General features: G+C 33.5%; 1 protein-coding gene and 1 long non-coding RNA gene across 2 annotated transcripts; one reads left to right on the top strand and one right to left on the bottom strand.

Annotated features, from left to right (window-relative positions):
• Nucleotides 1–3,071: 3,071 nt before the first annotated feature.
• Nucleotides 3,072–5,386, bottom strand: LOC112803921 (uncharacterized). The gene is made up of 4 exons (XM_025847373.1): nt 4,949–5,386; nt 4,275–4,866; nt 3,582–4,021; nt 3,072–3,443 (listed from the first exon to the last, which is right to left on the bottom strand). The coding sequence occupies exons 1-4, from the start codon at nt 5,384–5,386 to the stop codon at nt 3,072–3,074; spliced, it is 1,842 nt and encodes a 613-aa protein (XP_025703158.1).
• Nucleotides 5,387–12,053: 6,667 nt separating this feature from the next.
• Nucleotides 12,054–12,821, top strand: LOC112799815 (uncharacterized). Its single transcript, XR_011881713.1, has 2 exons — nt 12,054–12,218; nt 12,455–12,821. It is a non-coding gene; the product is annotated as an uncharacterized lncRNA (long non-coding RNA).
• The last annotated feature ends 3,705 nt before the right edge of the window (nt 12,822–16,526 follow it).

Genomic DNA, 16,526 nt, shown 5'->3' with positions numbered 1-16,526 from the left:
ATTAAAAAAATAAAATATTATAAAAAATATGATAAAAAAATTAGATTTTATCATTTTAAATTTTTATCATTAATTTTAAGCACTAAGTAAGCCTTCAAATGCCTTCACTGGCTAAAGAGGTGGATTCCAGACAGGGTTTTTTAAAATAATTTATGTATGATAAAGTATATGTTTATTTGTTTAGAGTACAAATTTTACTATTATATTTATATGTTTATGATTTTAATTATATTTTAAGTATTCTAAATAGATTTACTTTATTATATTAAATAAATATATTTTTTAATAAAAAAATTTAATAATTAAAACTAGCCAGTAATTATGTTAGTAAAGAATCATCCACATTAAAAAGACGGATCAAATGAGAAGACAAGATATAGCGATGATATTGGTGCTCACTATATTAGAAAGGAGGGGAATTTAACAATGTAGCTAAGAAATGATGCACTGAAGAAAGAGATTGCGTGGGAGTGTAGTAGTGATAACGACGTCAGCGTTTCTTGTCACGACGACGGCGATACTTGGAAGGACCGAAATTACGCTCTGAAGAAAGAATTGAGGAATGGAAAGGATGACAATGCTTGAAAGGACCGAAACTACGAGATGAAGAAAGAATTGAAGAATGAAAAATATGCTTCAATTGACGAGAGTGAAATTTTGATATTTTAAAAATACCATTATGCATCTCAAATAAAAAATTATAAAATAATTTAAAATTTAACACATCATAAATAATAGTTTACATATTATTTTAAAAGAGGTTGAGTAATATTTACCTAATATTTTTTCGACACTTGATTTTTACCAACAATATGATCGTGGGTATACTTAATTTTATTTTATAGACGGATAGTGGATTAGTGGTGTCGTTAAATTTAATTTATCAATGTCAACTTGTCCGATAAAATTGATTACCGACGTTTTGACCGTCAATAAAAATAGCACTTCTTGTAGTTAATATTTTTTTAACATCTTTTAAATTTTATTTAATAAAATTGAATAATTTATAAAAACTTAAAAAAGTAATGCATCCAATATACATAGGTTGTTTGGACTCATTTTAGATATACCATTTGTAATGCTACTATAATTAGTGTTTTAGGTCAATTATGTAAATAAAATTTTGTTTTCTGTAACTGATGAAATACAGATATTTTGCTAAATTGTCATGTTCGTGTATTGGACATATTTTGAATACGATAATCACCGACACTAGTCTGATATGTATGTCTGTTTTTTTCAACCGTGTATTAATAAAAAATAAAAAAAAATTTTCCGAACACGCTTGGATACACCTAAATACTATCACGTGTCAACGTTTCATTCTTATTCTTAATATATATTTTTGAAATAAATTTAGATATAGTATATATTATTATTTATTAAAATAAAAAATATTTTAAATATTTAATATAATTAAAATAAGACATTAAAAATAATTAAAAAATTAATTTATATTTTAATATTAATAAAATATCAAAATATCATTATCATTTATCTAAAAAATATTTTATATTTTATATGAATACGAATTTTTGTATTTTATAAAATTTTAAAATTCGTATATCGACATATTTCGTGTCATATCATGTCTTATATCTATATCCATATCCGTGCATTATAGTTTGTAACTTTAATATGTTTAAATCATTTATATGTGAATCTAAAGTTAGACGCTTTTGGGTGTATTTATGACCGGCAAGAGAACAGGAACGGAGGGTTTTGAAGGGGAGAAAGAAAAAGTCAAATTAAAGAAGGGTTTAACATTTTAAAATATATTTATGTTTACAAGTTTAACATAAGGGTAAAGGACAAATTCGTTCCTGACCTTTTAAATTTGGGACTTTTAACTCCCTCAAGATTGGAAAATACAAAACGACCCCTCACCAGTGGAAACGGCGTACAAACCGGTCCTTCCGTTCAATTTGGGTTCCAAGACATAACGGATTCTGTTTACCTGGCGCCTATGTGGCGTGGATATGTGCACGTGTCTTCAGGGTGGTAGTAACGGGGCTGACGTGGTGCCAGTAGAGAAAGTAATGGGACATTTTAGTCCTTGGTCACGCGCACGACGTCGTTTTCGGTGTGTGCCCTATTTCTTCAAATGGAATCTGTCGCCATAGCCGTTGTGATTTGTGTGAGAGGTCGGGGGTGGTGATACTGTGGAGTGGTAAATGGCCAGCGATGGAGCTTCATCCAGCGCAAGACGCGTACCACTACCATCGACCATAAAATGCGTGGAAGCTGCAGAGGAGAAAGATGACATTGCTCCGAGGTGTAGATGTGGAGTGTACGCCATATTGTACAAATCGAGGACGACGACGAACCCCAATAGATTGTTCTTTGGATGTCCATTCTTTAAGGTAAGTTGGTGGTTTTATTTGATTGATTTTGATTATACGGGCGTAAGTAGTTATTTTGATTATAAGTTGGTGATTTTTTGTTTTGCCATGATGAACATGCAGCTGAAAAATCCCAGTCACTGCAAGTTCTTCTTATGGCTGGATGACCATGTTTCAACAGTAAGAGTTCTGGACAAGTTTATGACTGAGAACGAGGTTGATGATCTGAAACTGTATCTTGGAAAGAAGGTGGTGGAACAGAGACTCACTGATTTGGAGAAGAAGCTGGTGCATCTAGAGAGGAAGAAGAATGTTAATTTGTATTATGTTATTGTTGTTGTGGTTAGTGTAATTTTGGGATATGTTGTTGTCAAACTTGGCTGAAAAGTGGAAAAGCAGTTTAAGTTATGCCTTTGGAACATAAGTGTTGTATTAAGTTATCCTTTCATGAATGATGATATGCTGTTGCTGTAACATGTTGGAGTTGGGTGGGTATATGTAATATGATGTTGATGGGATTAGAATGAAATAGACATTAAATAGTTTGGATCATTTAACATTGAACGAAAGTTTAAGTTTAAGAGATTACAATCCTAACAAAACATGGTATACAGTTTAATAAAGGCTCACAACCTTAGCATCATAGTTTTGGCAAAAAGATTCCATAGTGTATAACAAACAAAAATAAGTTTGATCCAACTTTTACATCAGACTCATAAAATATGAACATCATTTTTTGGAATTGTTGGTTCCTGGGGTGGGGATGACCTGAAACACCCTTTTAGTTCCACTGCTTGCTGCAGCCAGAGCCTCATCAGATGGTCCTTCAACTGCTTCCACACTTGGCTGCTGTGACTTCTGAACTTGTTGTTTACCATCACTCTTCCTTCTAATTGGTTGTTTCGGTCTGAATGTTTTGTTGGATGGCCTTGCTGGAACTCTGGCTGGAGGTTTGAAAGGAACCTGACCTTGTGTTGCAGGGGCTGCAGTAGTGGTCACAGATGCAACTTGTGGAGCAGGTTGTTGCTGGGCCACATCTGGAGTTGTGAAAGTGGTAGAATGGTTCTGGTTGGTTGGAGTAGCTGAGTCATGCTCCTCACCCTGAAACAAAGAAAGACAATAAAGCCATGAAACAAATTTAAAAAATACAAATGGGTCCTTTAACATTTTTTAAATGGACAACGAAATCCTTAAACATATTATCGGGGGGACATAAAGATCCTTAGTCCAGCCAAGTACCTCTGCCTCAGGTGCTGATTGTGACAGTGGTATAACCACAAGAGAAAGGTTGTCTTGGGTCTTCTTCTTTGGTTTCCTGGTCTTAAGTTTCCAATTTGGATTGGATGGCGCACCCTTACAAGTCTTATAGTTGTGCCCTGTTTGACCACACTTGCTGCATGTCGCATAGAAACTTCTCCTCAGTTTTTCACCTTCGATAACAGTTTCTGCTGGGTCCTTCTGCCTGTTATGTACCTTTGGACGACCAATTGGCCGCTTAATGACAGGTGCAGCCGGCCTAGTCTGATCAGACCGTATCCAGAACTCTTCACTTGTAACGGGTTGAATGAAGTGCTCGTAAGTCTTCTTCAGTGATTCCATGCATAACCATGGATGCACATAATCTTCCATGTTGTCATGTCTTTTTCTAATTGCTGCAACTGCATGAGTGCACGGCATCCCTTTTCCAACAAATCCAACAAGTTAATGATAACAATTAGACATATACAACTTAAACATATACAACTGGACATATGCAAGTAAGGAAACAGCAGCAGCAGACAAGCAAATCCAACAACAAACAATCACATAAACATAATTACAGTAGTAGCAGGCAGGCAATTCCAACAAGAAACAATGTCATGAGTAAGTAAAATTACAGCAACATCTTGCAGGCAAATCCAACAAGAAACATTTAGAGAATTACACACTTACCAGTTAATTGCCATCTGTTACATGTACATGTATGTTTAATCAAGTCCACATCCAACTTAGATCCCTTGTATGTGACCTCAAATCGCTTGCGCTCGTTATCACCTATCCACTCCGCAGTCCATTTGTTACTTGGCTTAACAAGTCTCTTCAACCTTTTCTCCTGAACCGGTGCAAGCTTTCCATGATGGCAATCTATCAGTCTCTTGTGCTGAACCATACGCCTCATGAGGTAGCAGCGCACTTCTTCGCACATTGTCAGTATAGGCTTGCACCTGTACTTGGTGATCTTGGAGTTGAAAGACTCGCACATATTGTTAGTCAGGTTGTCCACTTTTGGACCATGACTGAAATAGGCCCTTACCCATGTTGCAGGTTCAAATTTCATCAGGTATGACCAGGCATCCTGATTAACTTCCTTCAGCCTCTTCATTTTTGTCTTGAACTCAGCCACAGTTGTGCATTTTGCACATTCCCACACAGTTTCCCTGATATATAAGTCCTTGAAACGGTTGATGAAATTCTTCCACATGTGCACGACACAATTGCGCACATGTGCATTCGGCATTATCTCCTTCAATGCAGGCATCAGTCCCTGAAACAGAATGCAACAAGAAGGACTTTTATCATTTTACACCATATGTACTTAAATTAAGTAGAGGAACTGGCTTACTAACCTTTTGCATGTCGGACATAAAATTCCAACCATGTTGTTGCACATCTCCAATGTCCTCTTGTAATAGGGTCAGAAACCACTTCCATGACTCTTTCGATTCAGACCTTGCCACAGCAAATGCAACCACATAAAACTGGTTATTTGCGTCCTGTGCCACAGCAGACAGCAATTGGCCCCCATGATAGGTCTTCAGGAATGCTCCATCCAAGTGAATCAACGGCCTGCATCCACTCTTAAATCCCCTCTTGCAGGCATCGAAGCATATATACATTTTGTCGAATGTTGGGGGTGCTTGTGGCTGGGGAATAACGTCCAACAATGCAGTAGACCTTGGATTGCTTCTATGTATCTCCATTAGATAATCTCTAAGCTTCCCATACTGTTCTACCTCGTTTCCCATGATCTTGTCTTTGGCTTCCCTCACAGCTCTGTAAACCATTTTAGGGTGTAGTACTAGATCAAACTCTTTTTTTAAAAAAATCAATGGCCTCGTGTGTGTTCATATGGGGATGGGTGGTCATCCTTTTCTCCACTTTTTTGCTAATCCAGTGTTGGTCAGCCGCATTGCTTCTCAGATCTCTTGCGCATGTATGTTCACTCCTATAGGTTTTCACTTGGAAACACTGCAGCTGTTTATTGTATGATAGATGAGCAATCCAGGGACAATTCTCATTCTTGCACCCAACTCTAACCCTTTCCTTATCATTTTTAATCCAAACCAACTCCCTCCCCTCAGCAATAAACGAATCCTTCACAACTTCCTTGAACCTCTCGATTGTAGCAAATCTTGTGCCTAGCTCAAATCTGCCTTCTCCAAACCCATAGTGTTCATCAAACTCAGGCCAGTGTGGTTTGTTCCCTTCATCCTCTGATGAGATAGGGGTATGCAGCTCTTCAGACTCATACTCAAACACAATGTCCTCATTATCAGTGTCTACATCACTGACATAATCTGCAACGGCTGGCCTCATGCTGGGCTCCCTAGCAGGCCTAGATCTGTTGGGCTGGCTTCCAGGCCTACTAGTGCTGGGCTGTTTAGCAGGCCCAGTAGACCTTGAGGAACTTTCACCACCTGAGCTCACCCTTCTTGCTTTAAATCTCTGCCTTTTAAACTCATGGGTTGCTTGTTTTTTTGGCTTCTCATTGGGATCAACCCCTTTCCTCGGCGATAGAGACACATGTTTCCTCTTCCCTTTGGCAGCTCTAACCCTTCTGCCCTCATCATCTTCACCAGTATCACTCCCACTTTCATAACCAGCTGGTGGTGGTTTATATAGCTCATCTTCATCACTGTCAGTGCTACCATCCGACTTCTCCATGTCATTTGGATCGGCTTCTTCCTCAACCTCAGCATTTTTCTCAAAATCATCATCTGCGATCTCAGGTTCGTCAACAGGATGGTCAAAAAAAATGTAAAACTCTTCAGTATCTTTGTTCCTCAACTTAGCCTGTCGCATTTGGTTGATCCCTGCGTCCCCCCTCAGTACATGCAACCCTGACTCCATATCTTTACTTTTTGGATCATACCAGTAAGCCTCCTTATAGGATTGATATCCTAGCCCTTTGAACATGGTGACCAGATCGCCGAAATTGACAAAATCCAAGTCCATCGAAGGAAACTTCTCAACTTGACCATTAAGATACACTAACTCACCGCTAGCCCCTCGTGAGAAGTTACCCCCATGATGGAACACGGGAACACCAAAGACATCAACCATCTGCAAAATTTTTCAATCCACAACAAAACACAAAACCACCCCTTATTATCTAAATGTCCAAAATATCTCTAAACAACACATGGCAAATGACTAACCCCACAACTAATCACATATGACAATCAGTTACAATCCCTATTAGTCTCATCCTACAACATTGATAGCAAATAACGGCCATAAGCAAAACGATTGAACATCAATGTACTTACCCCTCTCTACGGCAGACGCAGGTATAACCACGGAGCTTCAATCTGGAACTCCTCCACAGAACTGCAACGACGACAAAGCGGAAATGAAGCGTCGTATTTTTTGGAGGGAAAAGCTTAGTAGTGCTAGGGTTCTTGTAATTCTTTCTCACTCATATGGGCAGCTCTGGCATATTTCATAGCTCACACTCACCATTGCAAAACATTAACCCGAAACGACGTCGTGCGCGTGACCAAGGACTAAAATGTCCTATTACTTTCTCTACTGGCACCACGTCAGCCCCATTACTACCACCCTGAAGACACGTGCACATATCCACGCCACATAGGCGCCAGGTAAACAGAATCCGTTACGTCTTGGAACCCAAATTGAACGGAAGGACCGGTTTGTACGCCGTTTCCACTGGTGAGGGATCGTTTTGTATTTTTCAATCTTAAGGGAGTTAAAAGTCCCAAATTTAAAAGGTCAGGGACGAATTTGTCCTTTACCCTTAACATAAAGAAGAAAGCAAGGGTTCTACAATATTCTCGGATGACTTACTATATTATTTTTACAATCTTATCGGCCCTTATTGAAAAATTAAGTATGAAGAAATAAATAGTATCACAATAATTTATTAGATAAAAAAATAAATTATATTAAAATAAAAACCAATAAAGCCTCTCAATTTATGAATCTTGAAAACGAACCCTTTAGAGGGTTAACAAAAATCACCAAAACCTTTTACTCTTCAAATAATAAAACTTGAAAACATGGTTTAACAGATTAAATTATTTCTAATCCCTCCAAAATATCCTAAATTAATTGAACTTGCGATCCCACCCTTATTAGTTGAAAAATGTCCTTCATAAAAAAAACGATGAGAGGTTATATATTAAAACACTTCTTCTTCCTTTCAAAAAAATAAATATATAATTATATAATGTTTGATTTTTAGAATATACAAATATTTTTATTTGAAATAAGAAAGAGTGTTGTTTTTTAAATTTTAAAAAGTTTATTTCTCCCTTTTCTCTCTCCATTAAATCTTAAATTATAAACTCTCTCTACATTAGAGTTGCCAACGTATGCCATTTTGAAAGGAATATAATTTGGTATTAAATTATTAATATTCTATGTTGACTCATGAGAGGATATCAAAACACTTTTTTTTTTCCTTATAATTTACGGAATGTTTTTATTTGAATTAAGGAGAAAAATTTTTAAAATTTTTTTCCTTTTTCTCTCTCTCCATTAAATCTCGAGTAATAGATAGATTTTTTTCCTTTTTCTCTCTCTCCATTAAATCTCGAGTTATAATTGTTTGTCTATATTGCAGTTGCCAACGTATGCCATTTTAAAAGGAATATAATTTGGGAATTAATTCTATATTAATTGATGGCAGAATATATCAAAACATTTTTTCTTTTCTTATAAAAAATGAATAAGTATATAAATATACACAAATATATGATCGTTGATTCTTAGGATTTACATACTATTTTTATTCTAATACCCTTTTAATCAAAAGAGCCTGTTCCATAAATACTTTTGATAAATTATTAAAAATTTCCATTATTAATTTTAAGCAATTAATTATTAACCAATCTTATTAAAAATGTTTTTTATAAATAAAATATAAGTTATTAACTAATCTTATCAAATATGTTTTGACATAAATAAAAATCTTATAAATAATACACATATATTTAGAAATTTATAAAATAAATAAACTACTTCATATGAATTTTTATTTTTAAAAAATTATTAATACGTATCATAGTAATTAATCATTAATTGTTAACATATATTTTGATTATATATAATACTTTTCACAAATGATATTGGAAAGAGAAATACATGAAGATTGATGCTAAAATGCATTACGCTACCATACGTAATGTTAAAGGATTTTTTATTTTAATAAATAAAATAAATGTAATATTTAAAAAATAAATAATTTTACGAGTATTTATCGATTTAAATTGTCATATCAATGAGATATGACACGTCAGCATGACACGTGTATATTTCGTTTACACTATCGTATTGTCAAGGGTGTCGAGATTGTCTATCGGGGATATCTGGTGGATACGATCCTACAACCACACAAGCTTCAGTGTGAAGGACTCCTTCATCTGCGCTACCTGCTATGCTGTTACGGGAGGCCTGACGCTAAGTAGCCGCTCCACCAACGCTTACGTCTCTGTATAGTACCACCTACCAAAGTCACGGAAGCACCTCCGACGGGGTTACCGTTGCGCATAGGTTTAGGTGGTACGCCACGTCTTGCAGAGTGATAGTAACCTCACCCCACGGGAGATGAAACGTTTGCGTCTCTGGACGCCATCGCTCCACCAGTGCCGAAATCAGGGAACTGTCAAAAGTAAAATCTCTGAGGGGCACCGTATCGCCGAATCCGGGCTCAGCCAAATACGGGACGATGGCGTCTGGTAGAGGTAAAGTATGGCTCACTCGCTGGGGTAGTAGGAGGCGAAGCCTCTGAAGAATGAAAAAAGATAAAAATTTAGCCTTAAGAATACAATATTTTAACTTTCTAACTTACACATGTCTCTACATTACATATTCGATAATAGGCAAATCCTAACTACAGCGTTATAAATACTAACAACATAGCAATAGAATAACATAGTTCCAAACTAATAATTATGTCGTACCAATATAGCACAAGCGAATAGAGTTCTAAATTCTTCCTACAGACCTAACTCATAATTCATATAACTACGTTCCAGTTCTTCATGACTACCCTAACAATGGCGACATCCTTAAATTTAACAGACATAACAAAACTAACCTCGAAGTCGGCTGTCTCGGCGTAATGTGTCGTCTCGTTCAGCTTGTTGATATCTCCGTCATTCCCCGCCTGGCGCGTCATCACCGATTCAGTCGAAGGTATAGTCAGAAAGGATTAAAAGAGGGGAGAAAGAGGTTGACAAACTCAAACTGGGGTCCGTAACTAAGCTATAAACGACTTCTATATATAAGCACAGACAGGCCATATCTTGTTTACAGTGTAAACGAGATATACACGTGTCACATTGATGTGCCATATCTCGTTTACAGTATCTCATTTACACTGTAAACGAAATATGGCAAGAGAATTTAAATTGGTAAATACTCCTAAAATTATTTATTTTGATAAATATTACATTTATTTTATTTATTAAAATAAAAAAATCCTAATGTTAAAATATGCTATGTATTTTAGAATAATATAATTATACATTTTAAATTACGGTAATTTTAGGTAGAAAAAAAAAACAGATAGAATCTGTCTTATTTAGTATTTATTAATTGTTGTAACAATTAATAAATATTAAATAATTTAAATTATGGTTATTTTGGACTAATTTTTTTTGTTACTAAATATTTTTATTTAAAATAATTTAATGATAAATATTAATTATAACTTTAATTTACCGTCTTGATATTCCTCAAAGAACTTAAGAGCTAAGCAACATTCAATTTCTCCATTTGTATTTGAATATAAAATAAATAAATCCAACATAAATAGTTCATTTATAATTCAATTTAATCTTGTTCATATTATTAATATTTTTAAATATATAATTCAATACAGTCAAATGGCATAAATATGTATTTGAAAATAAAATAAATAAATCCTACATAAATAGTTCATTTATAATTCAATTTGATCTTGTTCATATTATTAATAATTTTAAATATATAATTCAATATAGTCAAATGCCATAAATATGCATTTGAAAAATAATGAAAACGAAATTCATTCATTAGGCATCTGCATAATTATGATATAGTGTACTTAAAAATAAAATAAGAAACTAAATATCAATGCTTAATTTGATAAATTTTTTTAAAAATGTGTATAATAAATAAAAAATAGAATAATTAGTCAAATTAGTAATAAGAATTTTAAAAGTGCACAATTTAGATTTAAAAAAAATTAATATATAAAAATATTTTAAAAATTTTATTTTGACAGACAAATTAATACCCAATTCATTTTTTAGTTGAGTAATTATTTAAATTAGTCCAAAAAATTTTGAAATCAGACATTTTAATAAAAAAATATAAAGATCAATCGCTAACATTTTTTTTCATCAAACATAATATTTTTTTGTCTATTTTCTGACATGATTTACTAAATTTTTCAAATATTTATTAGAAAAAAATATTAGCAGAAATTATAATCAAATTAACTTTTAAGTTAAGTTACACCTATTCGATTTTTAATATGGTATTTTTTAAAAAAATTGTTATTGAACCATCCTCACTGCACAATTTTAAATCCAACATAAAGAGATGTAATTAGTCTCATAGTTTTTTAAATTAAAAGCATATTATTGTAATTTGTTTAGTTTCATGTCTTGCTATTTGTACGTTTTATTTTGTTATGATGAGTATTTTTTAACTCCAAACTAAATATATATCCTTAAAAGTTAATTTAATTATAATATCTATTAATATTCTTTTTTTAATAAATACTTAGAGAATTGTGAGTCATGCCAAAAAATAGACGAGAGACTGTTATGTATGACAGAGAAAAACGTTAGAGATTGATTTATGTATTAATTTTTTTTAAACTAAAATGTCCGATTTTAAAATCTTTGGAGACTGATTTGGGTAATTAATCTACCGAAAAATAAAATGGGAATTGATTTGTCTGCCAGAATAAAATCTTAACAATATTTTTGTGTATTCATTTTTCTTGAGAATTAAAATGTTCGTTTTTAAATCCTTGGAGACTAATTTAGGTAATTATTCTACAAAGTATTATTTATTTATACTTACAATTTTTAAATATTAAGAATATTTTTAAAAAAATCAAATGAAGAATTTTTTAAAATTAGTTTGTATTATTCAAATCAATTTAAAAACTTTAAATATAACAACATATATTAATAAATATCTAAATTTATTCTTATATTTATGTCTATTATAGTCTTTTTAAATTTTAAAAATTATTTTATCAAATATAATTATCGTTACTTGTATTTTTTAAAAGTTATTTTTATAAAATTATTTTTCGACAGTCAACTGTAATAAATGGACTTCGAAAAATACAAATTTTACCAAACAAGATCAAAAACGTGAAATTTTATAAGGTTTGAAAAATCAAATTATTCTTTTTCCCCCTAATTTCAAACCTATATATTTAATTTGCAAGTAAAATAATCAATTATTTAAATTTTAGATAAAATTGTGTGTAACTATAAAAGACACACCAAATGAATGTTGAAATACATTAGATAAGTTCAAGAATTCATTGAGGCACTGATTTTTCAGAAAAAAAAAAAATGGGTGCCATGAACAACACAGTTATCACACTTATCAGCATATTTTTCTTTTTTGCCTTTATTTCTCAATGTAATTACTTTTCACTTTTCAAATGCATGAATTTCTACTCCCTCTTTCTTTTTCTTTTTTTCTTTTTCATTTTATGGTTAACATGAAAATTCCAGATTCTATATACATGCGCACACACACACAACTATAATTAATTTAAAGATTGATTTTTTTTTTTTATGTGTATATAGTATTTTTGTTACGACTAATGATTTTAATTTGTTTGTTATTTTGGTGCAACTATATGTATATCTCAGGCTATAGCGAGTGCCAATTAAGTGGTCTTAAGCTTGAGCAGGAATCTGAGGGGAAAATAAATGGAACGGAAGAGTTTCGAGTTTGGTTAACCACCGAATGTCCATGTAAATTCGGTAATGTCATGCTAAATTGTGCAGGATTTAAAAGTAAGGAGTCTATTAACCCTGCAATTTTGAAAATTCAGGGAAACACTTGTCTTATCAACGATGGTTACCCAGTCACTATGTACCATCCTGTTACCTTCACATATTCATGGGCAGACACTCCTTATCCCTTTCATGTTGTTACGGCAAAAGTTATTTGCTAAATATCTCTTTGTATGGGTATAATATGTAATCAATAAAAATTTCATGCATTTGAAAGAAATTAATTTAAGAAATAGAAGTGAATTAGTTAGAGATAAGAATGAAAAATTATTTTGTATTTTCTAATAGTTATAAAAGTCTTCTTTTTTTTTCGCGATATAGTGTTGGAAGCTTTTTTTGTACGTATCGAAATATACATACTGAAAAATACAATAGCTCATTAAATTTGGGTTCTAGATTTCCGGGAGTAAAATCTGGGGATCGAATTACTTTGAGAACAACGGCTGAACCTGGATTTATTTTTAGAAGTTCAGCACAATAATTATTAATTCTCTTATATTATTCCCTAAATTCCCTAAATGCACCCTAAATTTGGCTTAATTAGCGCCTCTTGCTTAGTTTTGGCTGCCATCGATTTAATCATAATTGATTCTACTTTTTGTGTGTCTTTACCATCAATTCCTTTATTTTAATTCTTGAATTAGACTCCAACTTTTTCTTAAACTGCTTGCCTAAAAAAATTAAGTACTTTTAAGTTAATTTTTTATATATGCTTAGAAATTTATCAAGTAATTCTTATAGTTTTTTTTTGGTATTTTAATTCTTATAGTTGATTGATTATCAAGTTATGAATTTTATTTTTATTTTTATGAACTTGATATTTTTTTAAAAGTTTTTCCAAAGTAAAAAAAATTTAGGGGCCAACCTGCCAGCCCATCAAAAAGCAAGGCGGGATAGAATTTTTGTATCACTTTTTTTGACAGGATGAGTCGGTATAGGGTTGCTCATTTACCACCCCTACTCTCTCTTCCAATATGTAATTTTTAAATAACTATTACATAATTATATAAAAAAAATATTATATAAGCTACATATGTGATATTTTCTCAGTAATGTGTACTAAAACAACTGCTTTAATGTTTCAACGATTTTATTTAGATATTGTAGTAATTTAGAATGACATATCTCTTTAAGATGAGAAAAAGTTGAACTCTATTTAAATATTATGACTTATTTGGTCTTAACTTGAGTTGCGCTTCTTTCTTTTTTTCCCCGTTTTCTAACTACGATACCCACATCTCATACAACAAAATTTCCAAATTTGGTCATGTTATTAGTTTCTATCATTCAATATAATTTTTTTCATATGACCTTTTAGCCATATAAGTCGCCAAGTCGGGTTGCGAAATAATAATAATAATAATAATAATAATAATAATAATAATAATAATAATAATAATAATACACCAAACATTCAATAATAATAAAACACATTTGCAAGTATATGAATTATTTCTAAGTCAACCTGCAAGTACAAAAATGTTATTCGTATATTAAAATTAGTTATTAAAATCAACTACCAATGTATTTATATATAAATATATATGTGATTTAATTTATTTTTAACATGTATTTATATTCTGACATATATTTTATACTAATAGCTAACTTTAGTAGCTGATTTTAATATACACGTGGTATAATCCCGTAAGTATTATCATAGTTACTTGCAAACTATTTTAGACTACGTTTTTTAAACATGACAAAAAAAAATGACGACAGAATATATTTCTTGTAGTGCTTCCAAAACTTTATATTTAATATAAAGTGAAATTTGGAATTCAAACTTCAAACATATGTTCTAAGACTTCTTGTATCATCCAAATCTACTATAAAATGTCAGTTGTACTCGTACACAATTTTTATTACAAGTTGGAAAGACTAGAGCATTGCTATTCAACATGAAACTTTTGATTAAATTCTTCACTCAATATATTTCGGATATCAATTTGTTGCTTAAAGGATCACATGAAGCACAAATAGCACAACGTATGTAACATATCGCATTGATAAAATTCTCTGTTTAAATTCAAATTAAAAAAAAAACTATCATTCCCTAAAAGCATGAATATCTTCTTATTAGCATAATTGTTGAATTAACCTTTAGTTGCTCTTGTTATATTTGTATCTCATATTTCCTGAATAGCATTTTGAGTTAGATTGCAACCCCTTAGACAATTTTTACCCCAAAATTTTATGTTTTCTTTGTTAGAGAATCATTAGAATCAATTTAGATCAATCAATATCGTTTATATTTATATAGCATATCTGTATATTAATGGTAGGATTCTATGCCTTTATTACTCTGATTCATTTAGCACCTATAAATACTCCTTGTATACTGTACTTTTGATCAGACTGAATATACACAAAATACTTTCTTTAGTTTGGTCTCCTGTTTCTAACATGGTATCAAGAGTTTAGATTATATTTTTTTCAGCCACAATTGGTCCATAATCCTTTTGTTTTCTCTTCCGGCAGCCTTCTTTGTCCTTGATTTTTTGTTTCTTTTCGACGCTTTGGTTCGTCACCACCTACACCATCGTCTTCGTCTCGTCGTCACAAGTTCAACGAGTCTCGAAACTTCGCCAGAAGCCTCCACACGCGCCACCGGAAGTCGCTGTCGTCACCAGCTTCTTCTCCTCTCCAGATTCTTTTCAGATTGCGCATTGATCAACGGCTCTGCGGCTCCCACGTGTCGCGCCTCTGCTTGCCCACCCAACACCGTTCGATCTTCAGCAACAATCCACCCGTTCAGCGCGCGCCATGTGTCGTGGAATCAACGCCTCCAGCAACTCGTGCCCGCACCTGACCCGAACCGAACCGCTTTGCGACCCGCGCCCGCACCCGCTGACAAGGCTTCTCTTCTCCACTCAGACGTCGCCACGTGTCACCTTTCTTGCTGACGTGGAATCTGACGTGGCAACTGACGTGTCAGACAGTGGGAAGTCTATATGAAACCACCTCCGGGATATCCTTGTCCTTCTAGTAAGGTTTGTCTCCTTCGCAAGGCACTTTATGGACTTAAGTAAGCTCCTCGTAAATGGTTTGACAAGTTCAGCACTACCATATGCAGTCTTGGTTTTACTTCTAGCCCTCATGAGAATGCCCTCTTCATTCGTAAAGGCACCCATGGAGTTGTTCTTCTACTTTTGTATGTTGATGACATGATCATTACTGGAGATGATGTTGATGGTATCTCTGCTCTCAAGGCCTCACTTTACCATACCTTTGAGATGAAAGATCTTGGTTCTCTCAGCTATTTTCTTGATCTCGAGGTCATCTCCACCGATGATGGCATCTATCTCTCTCAAGCTAAGTATGCTTTAGATCTTCTTGCTCGCGCTGGGATTACAGATAGTCGCACTGAGTCTACTCCTCTTGAACCTAATGTTCGATTTACCCCTATGGATGGCACTGTTTTGGATAATTCGACTCTCTATCGACAGTTAGCTGGGGTCTCATCTACTTGACTGTTACCCGACTAGACATCGCCTATCCAGTTCTTGTACTTAGCTAGTTCTTGTCAGCTCCTCGTACTACTCACTATGCGGCAGTTCTTCGCATTCTTTGCTACATCAAAGGCACTCTATTTCATGGCCTTTATTTTTCTGCACATTCCTCTTTGTCTCTTCAGGCTTACTCCGATGCTGATTGGGCTGGTGATCCCACTGATCGACATTCTACTACTGGTTACTATTTTTTTCTTGGCGACGCTCTCATTTCTTGGCGTGCTAAGAAGCAAACATTCACTGCTCGCTCAAGCACAGAAGCTGAATACCGTGCCCTCGCTAACACCACTACTGAGGTTATCTCGGTTTGTTGGCTTCTTGAAGATCTGGGTGCTCCTCAGTTATCTTCTACTGATGTTTTTGTGATAACCACAGTGCTATTCAGATTGCACATAATGATGTGTTTCATGAAC

The sequence above is a fragment of the Arachis hypogaea genome, chromosome 5 (genome assembly GCF_003086295.3).
Source record: "Arachis hypogaea cultivar Tifrunner chromosome 5, arahy.Tifrunner.gnm2.J5K5, whole genome shotgun sequence".
Classification (NCBI taxonomy): Eukaryota; Viridiplantae; Streptophyta; class Magnoliopsida; order Fabales; family Fabaceae; genus Arachis; species Arachis hypogaea.
Note: the sequence above shows the minus strand (reverse complement) of the source record. Positions and strands in the feature narration are given on the sequence as shown.

Coding starts and splice junctions, on each gene's coding strand:
- LOC112803921 (XM_025847373.1), bottom strand. CDS start 5,386: ATGGTTTACAGAGCTGTGAGGGAAGCCAAAGACAAGATCATGGGAAAC. Junction 4,022..4,274: donor TAACAGATGGCAATTAACTG/GTAAGTGTGTAA, acceptor TTGTTGGAAAAG/GGATGCCGTGCACTCATGCA. Junction 3,444..3,581: donor AATCAGCACCTGAGGCAGAG/GTACTTGGCTGG, acceptor TCTTTGTTTCAG/GGTGAGGAGCATGACTCAGC.